This window comes from Mercenaria mercenaria, chromosome 3 (genome assembly GCF_021730395.1).
Source record: "Mercenaria mercenaria strain notata chromosome 3, MADL_Memer_1, whole genome shotgun sequence".
Lineage (NCBI taxonomy): Eukaryota > Metazoa > Mollusca > Bivalvia > Venerida > Veneridae > Mercenaria > Mercenaria mercenaria.
The window spans coordinates 56,718,645-56,733,873 of NC_069363.1; the positions used below are offsets into that span (position 1 = coordinate 56,718,645).

Consider the following 15,229-nt stretch of genomic DNA (forward strand, 5'->3'; position numbering starts at 1 on the left):
AAGATACATTGCAGAATTAGGGTGTGTGCGCGTCTATGCTTGTACTACTACGGTTTCAGACGGCTACGTTTCTGGGAACGTAGATTTTGCTATTGCACATTCATCTTTGTTTTCTACCCTATTCTCCCAGGGGCTTCCGTGGCCGAGTGGTTAAGACCGCTGACTTCAAATCACTTTCCCCTCATCGATGTGGGTTCGATCCTCACTCGGGGCGTTGAATTCTTCATGTGAGGAAACCATCCAGCTGGCTTACGGAAGGTCGGTGGTTCTACCCAGGTGCCCGCTCGTGATGAAATAATGCACGAAGGGGCACTTGGGGGTCTTCCTCCACCATCAAAGCTGGAAAATCGCCATATAACCTATAATTGTGTCGGTGCGGCGTTAAACCCAACACAATAAATAAACTATTCTCCCAACATCCCCCTTTCTTTACCCTATCTTTCCTCGACAGTTTCTATTTATTGCGGGCTTCTTTACAATATGCGGCTCTTACTGTGCTTGTTTTGCTGTATGCTGCCAGGGAATCTACCTTTACATTTTAATCGTTGATGGTTTGGAAGAAGATATTTTTAAAGAAATTGTGGGCAACGGACGGACGACATACATTCAACGATCCTTACCCCTCACCATGAGCAAGGAGTATTTGGGTTGAGCTTTGAAAAACAGCACTTATATCCAAATAACTTATATATATATATTAAACTCAAATTAAATACTACAGGTCAAATACCACAGAATGGTGATAAAACATTCTGAATAATGCAAATACAGTTTAATGCCATGAGGTCAATGATATTAAATATGTATTTACCAGTGGTTTATTAAAATAAAACGACATCTTATCTTTTCAACATTTACACTTTCAAACAGAAGAAATATAAAAATCTCGAAAAAAATTTTTTTTTTAAATATCTTGCGTGAATTTGCCAAATACGCGCGACGTTGCAGGGGTAGAATGGTATTCTTTCGTGAAAACCATTGAAAAAGACAGGATATAAAAAAGATTGTTTGTCTTACATGTAAAATCAAAATATCTTTTACTCATGGACAATAGATTTGAAATATTCACACATGATTGCGTTACCCCTGAAAACATTGCATCTGATGTGTATATTCGGTGAATGATATTCCGGTAAAACAAATATTATCTTTGCAATCCTCTATGTCTTTGTCTCCGTATGAGGAACCGAACAGCTATCTAACTCGTTATTTCAGAATGTTCGTCATCTGAAAACGTGTGTTTAATACGGTTCTGTACCGCTTTAGCCACTGACATCCTCAGCCAGAAACCGCCTGTCATCAAGTGTTTCGACCCTTTATTCCCAGGACACTCTCTAGGCGGCGGTTGACTTCCAGCTCTTCTTCTCTCTCTTAAGCCACAACCAGCTGGATGCGCTTTCAGCAGCGGGACTGAGCCTTCCAATGGCCTTCTTTCTCTCTCCCCCTGGCGCTGAACATTCTCCACAATGACAGTGCTGTGAAAGCCTCTCGACCCGATTTCAACAGGAAAGAATCATGTCCTCCCTCCTCGCTCTCTGCACTGCTCTTGGAGCTCTGTGTAGTTGGCCCGCTTCCGCTCATAAGCCTCTTCACAGCGAATTTCCCAAGGAACTGTCAACTCTATCATCGCCAGGCGTTTGTCTTTCCTGGACCAGATGACAATGTCTGGTCTCAATTTGGTCTGTACGATGTCAGGGAAGATCAATTTTCTTCTGAGGTCAACTGCCATTTGCCACTTGTCTGATTCATCAAGGAGGGACGCTGTTGCTGCTTTCTTCTTTGATGCAGTCTGACCTTCTTTGAAGAATTGCATCATCTGTGGATTCTCTTTTGCCCTCTTCTTGGTTCTCTCACGTTGGATTAGCGATGTGGCGCACTCTATGCTCCATGGTTCCTACCTTGTCGCACAATGGACACTTTAAGTTGTCTTGTAGTCCCCATCAGTGTAAGTTGGCAGGTGACGGAAGCAGGTCATAAACAGACCTTAGCAAGAAGCTGTGTCTGACTGGTTCGTAGCGACAGATTTCTGCCCATATCAGCTTTCTGTCTGTGGTACACCACTTAGTCCAAGTGCCTCGGGCCCCCATAGAAACTGCGCTTCTCCTTCTTTTTCCTCCTCTACCAAGCGTACTTCGTTCTGTAAAATCTGCCTCCTTGTGATACTCTCCGCGGAGCCCCATCTCAGGCTTTTGATGATACCGAGCCCTTGACGACCAACAGCTGGGCTGACTGCCTGGCTTGCAGACCATTTCCGTCATGTCCGCGTTTCAATTCCTGTTTTTCGGACTAAGTCATCCTTTGACTTCTTAAGAGTGATCACCAGTCTTGTCTTTGCAACCTTGAACTCCTCGACTAAAAACGAGAGTGGGAGCTGCAGTTGATTAGTCTTGCTGTAGAGACCAATGTTGCTGAAGCTGGGTGGGACCTCTAGCCATCGACGCAGGTATCTGCTGACCGTTTGTTTTCCAAGCCTTCTACTGTTGATGTTGCTATTTCGTAAAGCATTAAGGGCCACATCAATCTGGGTAGGAGCCCGTGTTGGAAAAGCCATGCCTTAAATTTCCCAGGTAGGCCAGTCTGGTCAATCTGTTTCAGCCCTTCCTGTAGCTGGTTTTTGATGCGCTGTATGTTGTTGGCATCATTCAGGCTTGCATCATACCATTTGCCCAGGCACTTGATTGGACTGTCTACAATGGATGGTATGTCCTCTCCTTGAACCTGGAAGTTGAACTTCTTTGTGGTCTGTCCGTTTTTAATGACCATACTTCTCGACTTCTTTGCCTTGAATTTTATTCTTGCCCATGTGGCAGCCTCATCCAGTGCGGATAGCACCCATCTCGCCTGAACATGAGTCTTTGTTGAAACCGTCAAGTCGTCCATGAAACCTCTGTTTGCTGATAGGAACATCCCGAATGCAGTTTTAGGACCTCGGGTTTCCCTCTTAGCTGCGTTGATAATGAGGTTCATTCTCATTACAAACAAGACGACGGAGATGGTACAACCTGTGACGATGCCCTTCTCTAGCTTTTGCCAAGATGTAATTCTGTTGCCCACTGCAAAGCGCAGCTGTATGCCATTGAAGTACTCATCCATGATTCCTTGTATGAGTTCAGGAATGTAGTACTGCTTCATAGCTTCCTCGATCAGCTGGTGTGGTAAAGAACCATAGGCGTTTGCGAGGTCCAGCCAAACCACTGTTAAGTCGCTGGTGACCTTGGCTTCTCGGATCTGTTGGCTTATAGCACTGGTATGTTCAACACATCCGGAAAAAGCTGGCACTCATCCTTTCTGAAATGACATAACAATATACATGTTGGCTGTCAGGTAAGCAGTCAGTCGTCTTGATAGGATTGCAAAAAAGATCTTCCCTTCAACGTTCAGCAGTGATATTGTTCAGAACTGATTTATGTGTCTGGAGTCCTTCTCCTTGGGGATAAAAATACCCTCTGTTTGTTGCCAACAGTCCGGAACCTTTCCTTTCTCCAAATAACTCTCAGTAGTGACCAAAATCTGCGCAATAGGGAGGGGTACATTTTGTAAACCTGGTACTGTATTCCATTAGCTCCTGGTGCTGAGCCGGCTCTAACCTTCCTCACAACTTCTTTCACTTCTGGGAACGTCGATTCCTTGGTGTCTAGTGTTGTGTTAGGTGGTGTTTCTGCTTCTAGTTTTGGGCAATGGCCTAGAGGCTCTTCTCTCTGATGATCGGAGTGAGTATCCCTAAGGTATTGCTGTATCTCCTCTATACTGCTCTGGAGCTTGCCCGATTTCTCTTTGTTGAAGAGTGACTTTGAGAACTTGAATGGGTTAGCCACAAAAGCAGCCCTCTTTCTTGCCTTCAACTTTCTTCTCTTGTTTGCCTCCTCTGCCCGTCTAAGTGAAAGCAGATGACTTCTCTGGACGTCTCTGAGTTCTTGGAGACTGATTCTCGCCTCCTTACTGGCCTGCCTTCTTATATGCCTTACTGAGAGACCGCAGTTTTTTCCTGATACCCTCAATCAGACGCTGTCTTCTGTTAGGTTGTTTGGAAGTCTTGGTTTGTTTCTGTTCGGCTATTTCCGAACTTCTCTTTGCTGACAGTGTAAACTAGGGTTGTCATGGATATCAGCTTTCGGTCTGCTGTACCCTGAAGTGCTGACGTCAGAATGATATCTAGCTCTCTATCTAGGTCTTTCCAGGCCTGCTTATCAGAAGTCTGGCTAGTTGATCATTGGCTTCCGATCTTCTGTAAAGTTGCTTGGCGCTTTTCGATTCTGCTGTGGTACTTCTGCAAATGGCTCAGGGTCATCTTAAGTATTCAAGAGCTCAAGACGTGGATCACTCATATCAGTAGTGTCACTTTCCTGTGTCCCATTGAGGGTCTGCATGGAGGCGGTTGGCTGCTCAGGAGCGGAGAGGTCCCCAGTACTGTGGGTTGAGTCCTGACTAGGATCCTCCTGCCTCTCACCAGGTTTTGAGTCTGTGCGCTGCTGCTGTGTTGCCTTCCGATTATACGCGGACTTCGCTTGGTGGATGTGAAGACCCCTAAGGTTCTTGCAGATTTTCCCACATTCTCGCTTCTGTCGGTGTTCCAGTCGGTGTTCCAGTCAATGCCCTTTGTATTAGCCGTGTCGTCAACGATGAATCAACGATGAATCTGATAACTTGAGTCTTTCATCCTCCCTCCTCTCGGAAGACTCTAAGGGTATTCTCCTGTATTCGAGTCAACAAACATAGTTGGAATAATACATTTTGGTTATTTTAATTAATATCTATTTTGGTATTTAATTGAGGTATGTACGTCAACGATCAATCACGTCTTAAGTCCGTCAGACGTAAGAATTCAACGTTTCAAAATGTAAAACGTAAGTTTTACTGGGATAGAAAGAAAACAAGACTTGCAGAATAAAGGTAGATTCTGTTTGATTGAGTCTGTGCATGAGTTGTAATTAAATGTGAAAAAAACCTTGCTCCGGTTTAAGCGGAAGTCCATAAACATCCATAGACATTGAATAGACTTCCTGATCCAAAAGGACCAAACATATAACAAGTAAGGGAATACTTTGTACAGTCGCCGTCACATAGCACTGAAAGACTGCTATTGTGATAGTTGTGATGGTTCATACAACCTTAATCCTTACCCAGCTAAATGTATATAATTATCTTTTCCTTCTTTCAGTTTGGACAGTACCATTATCTGTTAAAAGGTATGCATTCCAAAAACGATACTGACTGAACGGTGAACAGTGCAGATCTTGATTAGACCAGGCTGATCATGATCTGCACTGGTCGCAAAGGCAGAATCAGTCGTGTGATGCATGATAAGTTTATCTATTGTGTTGGGGTTAACGTCACACCGACACAATTATAGGTCATATGGCGACTTTCCAGCTTTTGATGGTGGAGGAAAACCCCGGGTGCCCCTCCGTGCATTATTTCATCACGAGCGGGCACCTGGGTAGAACCACCGACCTTCCGTAAGCCAGCTGGATGGCTTCCTCACATGAAGAATTCAACGCCCCGAGTGAGGGTCGAACCCACATCGGTGAGGGGCAAGTGATTTGAAGTCAGCGGTCTTAACCACTCGGCCACGGAGGCCCCCTACATGATAAGGGTTAAGAAGATCTTTCCGAGGCACAGAACGCAACCAAACAAAATAACAGTCTTTTCATCACACAACAGCATCCCTATCGTAGAATATTTCTCAAGAATTCTGTATTCATCATTCTGGAGTTTCTAAAACATCAGTACATTATATTAGCAAATTGTACAATCGAACCTTTGTATTCATAAAAAATCATTTTTGGGAAGCCATAGGCTTTGTTTAGATAAGAAATGAAGATCCAAATAGTTGATTTACAGATGATTTTGAGATCATTAATCTTTTGAGCAAACAAGACGTCAGTATGTACTTTGGCACAATTTATAACATTAACAGATCTTATCAAATATATTCGAAATACATGTACAATATTCTGGATATGCGTCTAGATATATAAATAAAAAGTAAATGTAAAGTATATCAAAATCACGAGCATATTTACTTATGGATAATTTATATCGGCCGATCGCATATTATATACCTTTTACCTTGCAGATCATTCTCCATTATAAAGATAACAAGTTAAGGTTTAGGAGTATATCACCAAAACACAGAAATATTTTATAAACGAATAACATCGTTACCAATATTTTACTTAACCATTACATGTTCTGCCGTACTGTCCCGTACTGAAAATATTCTGGAAAAGTTGTCCCCCTTTGAAAATGAATGCCATTTGTAAAGAAATAAAAATAAACAATTGCTGAAAACTGTGTTCCACTTAATTATGTGAAATTTCAACACTCGCATGCGATTGCAAATGAATCAAAACTAACATGTGTAACAGTTCTTTGAAAATGGTGAATTTTTGAAGGCGTTTGACTGCCTGGAAGTGGGTCCCATTTAGGCAGTCTTTTTTTAGGAATTCAATGTTTATATTAGTATACTGACACTTGTTTTGTTGTTTTTGTAATGATAGCATGTATATTACTTATATTACTCTACAAAACAAGTGTCAGTTTACTGATATAAGCATTGAATTCCGAAAAAAGAACTGTTTAAACAGGCCCCACTTCCAGACAGTCAAGCGCTTTTAAAATCTCACCATTTTCAAGGAACTGTTACACATGTTTGTTTTGATGCATTTGTAATAGGTGCGAGTGTTGAAATTTCACATAACTAGGTGGAACACAGTTTTCAGCGATTGTTTATTTTTATTTCTTTACAAATGGCATTCATTTTCAAAGGGGGACAACTTTTTCAGAATATTTTCAGTACGGGACAGTTCGGCAGAACATGTAATGGTCAGGTAAAATATTGGTAACGATGTTGTTCGTTTATAAAATATTTCTGTGTTTTGGTGATATACTCCTAAACCTTAAAACATTCAAATATTGGTTCATTTTAATACATGTATTACTTTTACACATTTTTATTATAACATACAAATATATTCAATATGAATATTTCAAGTGGTATCAGAGCAAATGTGTTTATCACAATGCCAGGTATGACAACACTGCCGTCGTCTCTTATTGAAATCAAATATTCGTATTTACCATTGCCAGCTTTCATAGCCAATTTTACATTGTAGCCTCCCTTGATTATCTGGCAATTCGTGCATATCTGGATTGTTTCCCTTTGACAAGACCACAGGATTAACGTATTTCGGTTATCTGCTACCTGGTGAAAATCGATATTCGGTCAGACAAGGGTCATTGTTTATTGGAAAGTCAGTCTACCTTAAAGATATATAAGTAACTATTATATTACATATGTTTTCATTCAAGGTAAACCGCTATAAAAGGCGCATATGGAATTATAAAAGAGTAGATTGACCCCTTGATATTTCCCGAAATGATAAATTCGCTACTTACGCATTTTGTTTATGCGTCAAAGAGCTATTTGCAAATAACACAGCTGCATCAAGGTGCTATTTGACAAAAGGGGCTACTACTCATGACTGTGTGCTTATTCTAACTAAATAATTTAAATATTATGTTGAGTATCGTAAAAATATATCGCACTGAAGTAAATGAATAATAAGTTGTGGTGCAATGTCTGCATGGTCTCAAACCTTTAAGCAGCTTTGTTTTTCGAAATCACGAAAACGCACATACTAACTTGATGCACTAAGGGACCGAGACTTTCTGAAGCTTAACCACTTAATTCATATTACAGACCTCAGCTCAACTGACAATGATTGCATGAAACTACTAGATATAGCAGCAGTGTATACCTACTTGTATCGTGCGCGTAAACAAACTCGAATAAGCCATCCGATTGGCTAGCCTTTAAACGAATGAGTTGAAAAAGCACGCGGAAGACATATTTTGCAGTAATTAAAACGTTCCTATTGATGACTTCAGTTCCAAGTATCCTAGACAGTATTGGAAGATGGTTAAACTATGAAGGATATGAATATATTCATCCGCTCTGTGTGGAAAATGGTAACAGTAAATCCTTTTATTTTACTGATGTAGAATCTGCACATTCTTTGAATGATTACTTTGTCTCAATTTCTACCACTGACGATTCACATTCCACTCTTCCAAATGTCATACAGAATCTTAGAAAATTTACCTCAGTAATGACAAATAAAGCAAGTGGACCAAATGATATTAACCATAGGATGCAAAAAGACACATGGTTAACTGTATGTGTGTCTATATATATTTTATCTGACAGGGATTTTTTGTGTAAGAAACCATTTATCTCGATAACTGGAAATCACCAGTTGTTACAACGTTATTAAGAGGAGGATTATAAACATATTCCAGTAAATTACGCACCTTTTTCCTTGATAAGTTGTATAGAGAATGTAATGGAGAGAGTTATTTTTCGGCGACGCCGTCTAAATTCGTTTTCGTTACCTATGCCACGTGACTTCAGTTTGCAAATCAAACTGCTTGATAACGCATTATAGATAATTTATCAAAATGGAAGATTTATGCAACACTCTGCCTGATTGGACGAGAGTGTCAATTTCTTTCACTCTGTTGATTGTGCTACTCTGAGTGAAATAATGTAGACAAAGCGTTTATCCTAAACGACGCTGTTCACAGTTTTAAAGCTAACTTTGCCTCAGTATATTTAGCAAGAATATTGATATATCTCAAAATGATAAGTAAGTTTAATAAATAAGATAAAAACCTGTTCAAATACCAACATATATCAAATTAAAGAAAGAGCTGAATACGGTCTGCGTATCACAAGAATAAGGGTGTGATAAGAGTCTTTTATGTAGAGAAGTGCTTTTTAAAAGATTTTCCTTGTTACAATTGTCGTCTGTATATGAAAAGGTTTCTTGCTTTTTTGACTTATTCAGATTGCATATTAAAATAAGTACTTGTTTGCTTTGATATATTTGTTATAAATTGATTAACTGATTTATTATATATGAATATTTTTCTTTAGTATGGTATGCAAATATTGAACTCAGTTGAAATCTGTTTCATTATATATATGCTATATAATGATTGAATCTCATTACACTGAAATGAAGGTACGCTGCATACAGTTTAACTATGTGATATGACTACGGTCAAACTTTGCCTATGAAACAGAAATATTGAAATAATTACTATTGTATGTTTTGCTTGACCTTCACTTTTTATAGGTGTGACGTCATTGTCCAAAGATTCATGAATAGCGAAAATGCATTTGTTAAAGCGAGATCAGTTGGCCTATTTTAGAAATAAATAAAAATAATAAATAAAAATATCTTTTAATTGATTTTTTCTCATGTATTCTAATCAAACTTGATTTCTAGCATCTTTATTAGGCCCGCAGCCAACTTTGTTCAGCTGGAACATTTGACCCCTTTTAGGGGCTGCTAGAGCTAAAACTAGAATTTCCTTTATACAGCGTCTCATGAACAGCTTGGTGGATCTTTGTCATACTTGGCCTGGAGCATCATTATAAGGTCCTTTTCCAAATTTATTTATATAGGAACTTGGGCCCTATTAGGGACCACTATAGCTAAAAGTAGATATGCCTCTCTTCGCATTAACCACTAAAATGTAATTGATTTTTATCAAACTCAATGTGTAACAATATCGTAAGGTCTCCTGCTATTTTGTTACAAATGGGGATAGGGACCAATTTAGCTAAAAATATAAACACGTTTAATGATCTCTTCTCATGAACCGCTTCATGAATCTTCATCAAACTACTGCTGTAATTATTCGTCTAAGGATAAACGAAACAAAATTGCAACCTTAGAAACCTTTGCGAAAAATTAAAAGAGAACCATTTAAATTGTTAAAGTGCGGTGTTTAGTTTTGCAATTTGAAAAATGTTATATGAAAGATGAATGTTAGATGAAAAATTCATAAACTTCTTTCCTTATTACAATTCGCCGACCATCGTTTTTAAAGATATTTCTTGTTAAACATGTGTATAATCATTTGCTTTTAAATAATCTTATTTAAGAGACTTAGCAGTTTCAAATATGTCACACTTTTGGCAATCCACTACTTTATAGATCACGTCAACATGGAATCAATGGCAAATTAAATAAGTTTTGTAATGGTAGTTTTTAAACAATTATTTTTCTTATCGGAGTCAAGCAATATTCGTAAAATCGAGATTTTTATACGCAAAAGATACCACAGCTGCAATTCCACAGCGGTCAGTCTTTTTCCCTCTATTCGTTTTAGTACTAGTATACACAAAGAACATTTTTGTGCATAATTGTTGTAAATTTAGCAGTCTTATTAAAGATGATTTATTAATTGATTCTACTGATGAGAAACTTTGGCCTCTGCTACTTGAGTTGTAATTCACCAGTTACCCTCTTAAATGGCTTGGGACTGGAGTGTGTATCATTTTGTATCATTTTATCTGGGTACGTTGTCATCATGTACCATTGTAAACATGTCTGGTTTGTTAGAGTTAGAGGTGGCTCTGTATTTGGGATGGTACCATCAGTCAACGGTTATCCTCATAAATATTAGTGGTAATCTTTGTCTTTCATTACTATGATACACTCCAAATATGGGAGGGTACCTGCTTTTGTATATAAACCTAGGTCAGAACTAGGGAGGGACTTTTTACTTTTGGCTCGGACTTTGAAAATACAGATCATAGGATCTACAACCAAGAAATGTAATATTTTACAATTATAATAAAATAGTGACTTTAGACCAGAGGAATGAGAGAATTATAATTTTGATGACTTTATTTCCATCACTTAGACTATATATCCATCTCATAATAAACTAACATAGAAAACTGGAATTGAAGTGTTATTTTATCAATGGTGTATAACCCCTCACCCTCGAACCTACGCTTTTCAACAATAATATTCTTAAGCATAATGTGTCTTTTGTGAATTATAGTTCTCTTGTGGTTTCGTGTTTTAGAAAACACTTTCGATAGAGGTCAGAGAATAGTACTTGAATGTTCCCACGAACGTTTAATCAACGTTATTCTGAAAAGTAATGTAAGCAACAACGTCCCTCTATGGCACGCCAGTTGTCCAATAATTACGTGAACCCAGGTAGGATTAACAATATAGATAAACCAGGTTTTTCGAACGTAAAACCAGGTTTTTCGAATACTAACCTATATTTTCGAGCGAAAACATAGGATAACGCCGTAAACCATAGTTCACGCCCGTAAACGTAGGTTCACACTTGTAATTCCAAGTTCACGGTCATAAACATAGGTTCACGTTCGTAAACTACGGTTTGCGAGTTCTCAAGCATAAACATAGGATAAATACCGTAAACATAGGCTAACGACCGAAAGTCGTAGTTCAATACAGAAACCTAGTTTATCAAACGTAAACCATGATTTACTGTCGATATATTAGGATTATAAAATCAACTATGAATTTCGGGCGTGAACATGCATTAACGGCCGTGAACCTATGTTTATGAGCGTGAACCTATGTTTACGAACGTGAACCCATGTTTACGGACGTTACATGTATGGAAATTGTCCCATAATTAAGTGAACCCAGGTTCACAGTCGAAAAACTAGGATTAACGTAAAAGCATGTTAACCTATTCTTTTGAGCGAAAACATAGGATAACGTCGTAAACCCAAGTTAACGGTCGTAAACGCACGCTCATGAATTCCGGTTCAGGCTCGTAAACATAAGATAACGACCGAAATTCATAGTTCAATCGAGAAACCTAGTTTATCGAACGTAAACCATGGTTTACGATTGATAAACTAGGATTATTAAATCAACTATCCATTTCGGGCGTGAACATGGGTTCACGACCGAGAGCCTATGTTTACGGCCATGAACCTATGTTTACGAACGGGAACCATAGTTTACGGATGAGAACCTATGTTTACAACCGTGAACTGTAGTTTACGTTCGTAAAACCGTGTTTATCGAATTGTAACTATGCTTTCAGACCAGTATCTGTAATTTACGAGCATAGCCAATCACAACAGCGTATAGGTAGCAGTTGGTAGTTTCCAGCCACAGATTCGAATTGGCCAGGGTCAAAATCTGTCATTAGAGATAAAACCTTGAAGTGAAGGCTGTTTTGATGTTTGAAATATTTGTTGATGTGAGTTTGTGATTAACAAGTTTAAGAATAGTATGTTGCAGAAATTCTGGCAGATGCGAATGTAAGCTTGATGGCATCATTTTCATATAACTGCTTGAACTGCATATATACCACTATCAGCATTGAGCGTCCGGTGAACTGTCAAATGTCATATGGCCTCACACAGTTGAAAATAGTGAAAAAGTAATCGGTTGACAGGTATTTTGTCCCGCTCTGCAAGTAATACTTGAAACTGAGTACAGAGTGCAAGTGGCCATTTGGCTCTATCATTTCTCCTTACATTTTAAGGCCAGTTGGAGATATGGCTAATTTGGGCTGAAATGTCATGTATTTTCGCGGGCTGAAATTGTCTTTCAGGTGGCTTGTGGATTTAAAAATCTATGCTTTGTATGAAGTTTACTATGTATTTTATTTCTTCTTCAAGTAAGATGTAACCGGTATCTTTTTATTTCAGGTCTGCATCTCGTAAGATATCGGAAGCGTCTGACTTGGGCCCCATCGCTCGGAAGTCCGAAGTACTAGAAAAAACCGCCATCTGCTACCATATCCAAAATGGGAATTAAGAAACTACAAATTTTCTAAAGAGACAAAATGGTGGGTTATTTGTATTATTGATTTTAGGCCTTTTATTTTTTATTCTTCGGTTTACGGAACCGCCACTCAAGAAACGAGTTTTCAGAATAAAAATAAAATTGGAAAAACGTATTTTTTTATTTCAAAGGGCCTCCGCTATGACATAAAACCTTGCAGAGGAAAAAAAGCATCGCGTATTCAAAAAAGAATAAAAACGTCTCGCTCTTCGAATACCCGTCCCGACGAACGAGTCAAATCAACATTGGGAATTCCTATAATTCTATTTTTAAACTTAATATCGTATGCGTGACGTATACGACCAATTAAAATTTCCGATATAACCAAGGTCACAGAAATACGGGAAAGAAGATTATAACATGCAGCCTGTTTTATGTTATGTAGAATTTACCCATGGTCTGTTTCCTATGGAGAAAAAAAATTCTGATTCTGTTTTTTTTTATTTATTTTTTTTCCTCATACGACATTGTGTCATCCTGGCGGTTCGTAAAAATAAAGGCCTTATTAGTCCACTCGTACTGGATTATTTTATTCATTTATTTTTGGAGGTCAGTGTCAATGAATTTAATCCTAAAGTAATAGCAGACCTAAAGTTTTGACAACAAAAACTATCATCACACTTCATTCAGAAGAAAGAGATTCATGTTTACAGGAAGTGTCTGCAATGAACGCTGCGGGGATCTGAAAACGATTTCAACTACGTCAGAGTGACGAGCCGATTGGCTTAGCTCGTAAATCATACGGATACGATTTGGTAAAGCATAGATACGGGCGTGCACCTAGGTTTACGGCGGTGAACCTAGGTTTACGACCGTGAACCATAGCTTACGGACGTGAACCTATGTTTACGGACGTGAACCTATGTTTACGACCGTGAACTTGGGTATACGAGCGTAAACTTAGATTTACGTTAGATAAACTAGGTTTTTTGATTCGGTCGTAAACATAGGTTCACGTTCGTAAACTATGGTTCACGTTCGTGAACCTAGGTTCACGCCCGTAAGCATAGGTTCACGATAGGTTTAGGATCATAGTTTAGGTTTAGTTCATAGTTTAGGTTTAGGTTCATAGGTTTAGGATAACGACCGAAATTTTTAATTCAACTGAGAAACCTAGTTTAGATAATAAAACAGAAATGATGCTCACTTTAGCATTGTGCCAAGTTACGTTGCAATGTGTCAAGAATTCTGCATCATACAAACTACGAAATGATAACAATTACTTGCACGCTGAATACAAATATTTTCAATTGGGGTGATTAAGAAGAATATATTAGAGAAGCTTAAAAATATATCTAAAATACCTACTGTTCCCAAGTTTTCCCTATCTAGCCGTATATCTTGCACTATTAGAAGTCGTTGCAGATCTGTTGTAGAACTAACTTATGAATTAACTCAACCTGAAATTGGAGAAACTTTCTGGATAATACAGAATATTTTAGAAATCTATTTTATTATAAAAAGTAAGTTTTGACAAAATCTCTTTTCTAACTATTATTTCAGCTATTTATTCATTTGTATATAACGTGTTTACAATTTTCACAGAAAAGATGCAGAATACTTTACAAACGATATTTTTCCAAAGTCGCAATGTTTCTTTAAAAAACTTGCACGAGATTAAGCGCAGTAAATTTCGTTATTACATTGATTTTTTTTTTAAGTAGCTAACTTACCTAACTTTACATCCCATCGTTGAATGATGTATAATATTCATTTTGAGCCTATTTTTTGCAACTTTTAGTAACTATTTTCACTTTTTCTTGATAATTATATACTCATGCAATTACCTCAGTAAATAACAGTTTCCTGTATGTCAAATAGTTCCCGACCAGTTGTTATATACACAATATTTCCAGTTGTTTTACTTGCGGCGTATTTATTTAATAATGAGTTTAATTTATTGGTGGGTGTTAGGGTATTTATATATATATACAGTCAAACCCGGCTGCAGACCTCCCTTGGTAAACTGAAAAATGCCGGTTTTTTTGTGAAAACATATATTTTCTCAAGACAAGTGACGTGTGCCCAAATAGTAAGCGGGTTTAAAATTTTTTGGAGGCTTTCTACAGTACGGGTCTGGCTGCATAAGGGAGTTCATCTTTTTCAAAGACAAAGTGAATGTACCAAGTAATATAGCAAAAACAAAACAAACTTATGTGGGATAAGGGCCGTGACTTTATTAAAAATTTTTTCAAATGAAAAATTATGGCATATTGTAAATATATAGAAATGGAATATATGAAATGTGAGAAAATAGAAAGACAAAGCTCCAGCTAAATCCCCGGGAAAGCAACATAGCAGCGCGAAGGTGGCAGAAACAAATGAAAATAAGCCAGAACATACCAGACCAAAAGGGGAAATTGTAGGTTCTAGTACTTCGCACTAATGAGAAACGAGGCAAAGATGCTCTCTAACCGATCACTATGACATGAGATGATATATCAACAAAAATATTCTTCCTAGATTAAGTAAATGCGAAAGAAACATAACACCAAGATCAAAAAAAAAATCTGATGTAAGTCAAGAAAGTCTTCAGCAAACAAACGCACAAAATTATTAAAATATTGAAAAAATTGTTTCAATGT

The 15,229-nt window shown here is 38.0% G+C and overlaps 2 protein-coding genes across 3 annotated transcripts in view; both read right to left on the bottom strand.

Moving 5' to 3' along the window:
• The window catches only part of LOC128555643 (uncharacterized), a 48,530-nt gene extending 34,060 nt beyond the window's left edge, over window positions 1-14,470 (bottom strand). Inside the window, exons 1-2 of one of the 2 annotated variants that reach the window (XM_053538640.1) lie at window positions 14,432-14,470; window positions 13,953-14,044 (exon numbers count right to left, since the gene is read on the bottom strand). The gene's annotated coding sequence lies outside the window, so the exon portion shown is untranslated. Of the gene's footprint in view, window positions 1-13,952; window positions 14,045-14,317 lie in introns of both variants that reach the window. The other variant, XM_053538639.1, reaches the window with a different exon arrangement.
• LOC128555904 (uncharacterized) lies at window positions 2,428-14,334 on the bottom strand. Its single transcript, XM_053539718.1, has 3 exons — window positions 14,318-14,334; window positions 3,550-3,948; window positions 2,428-3,244 (listed from the first exon to the last, which is right to left on the bottom strand). Exons 1-3 carry the CDS (start codon window positions 14,332-14,334, stop codon window positions 2,428-2,430), a joined length of 1,233 nt encoding a protein of 410 aa, XP_053395693.1.
• Window positions 14,471-15,229: the final 759 nt, after the last annotated feature.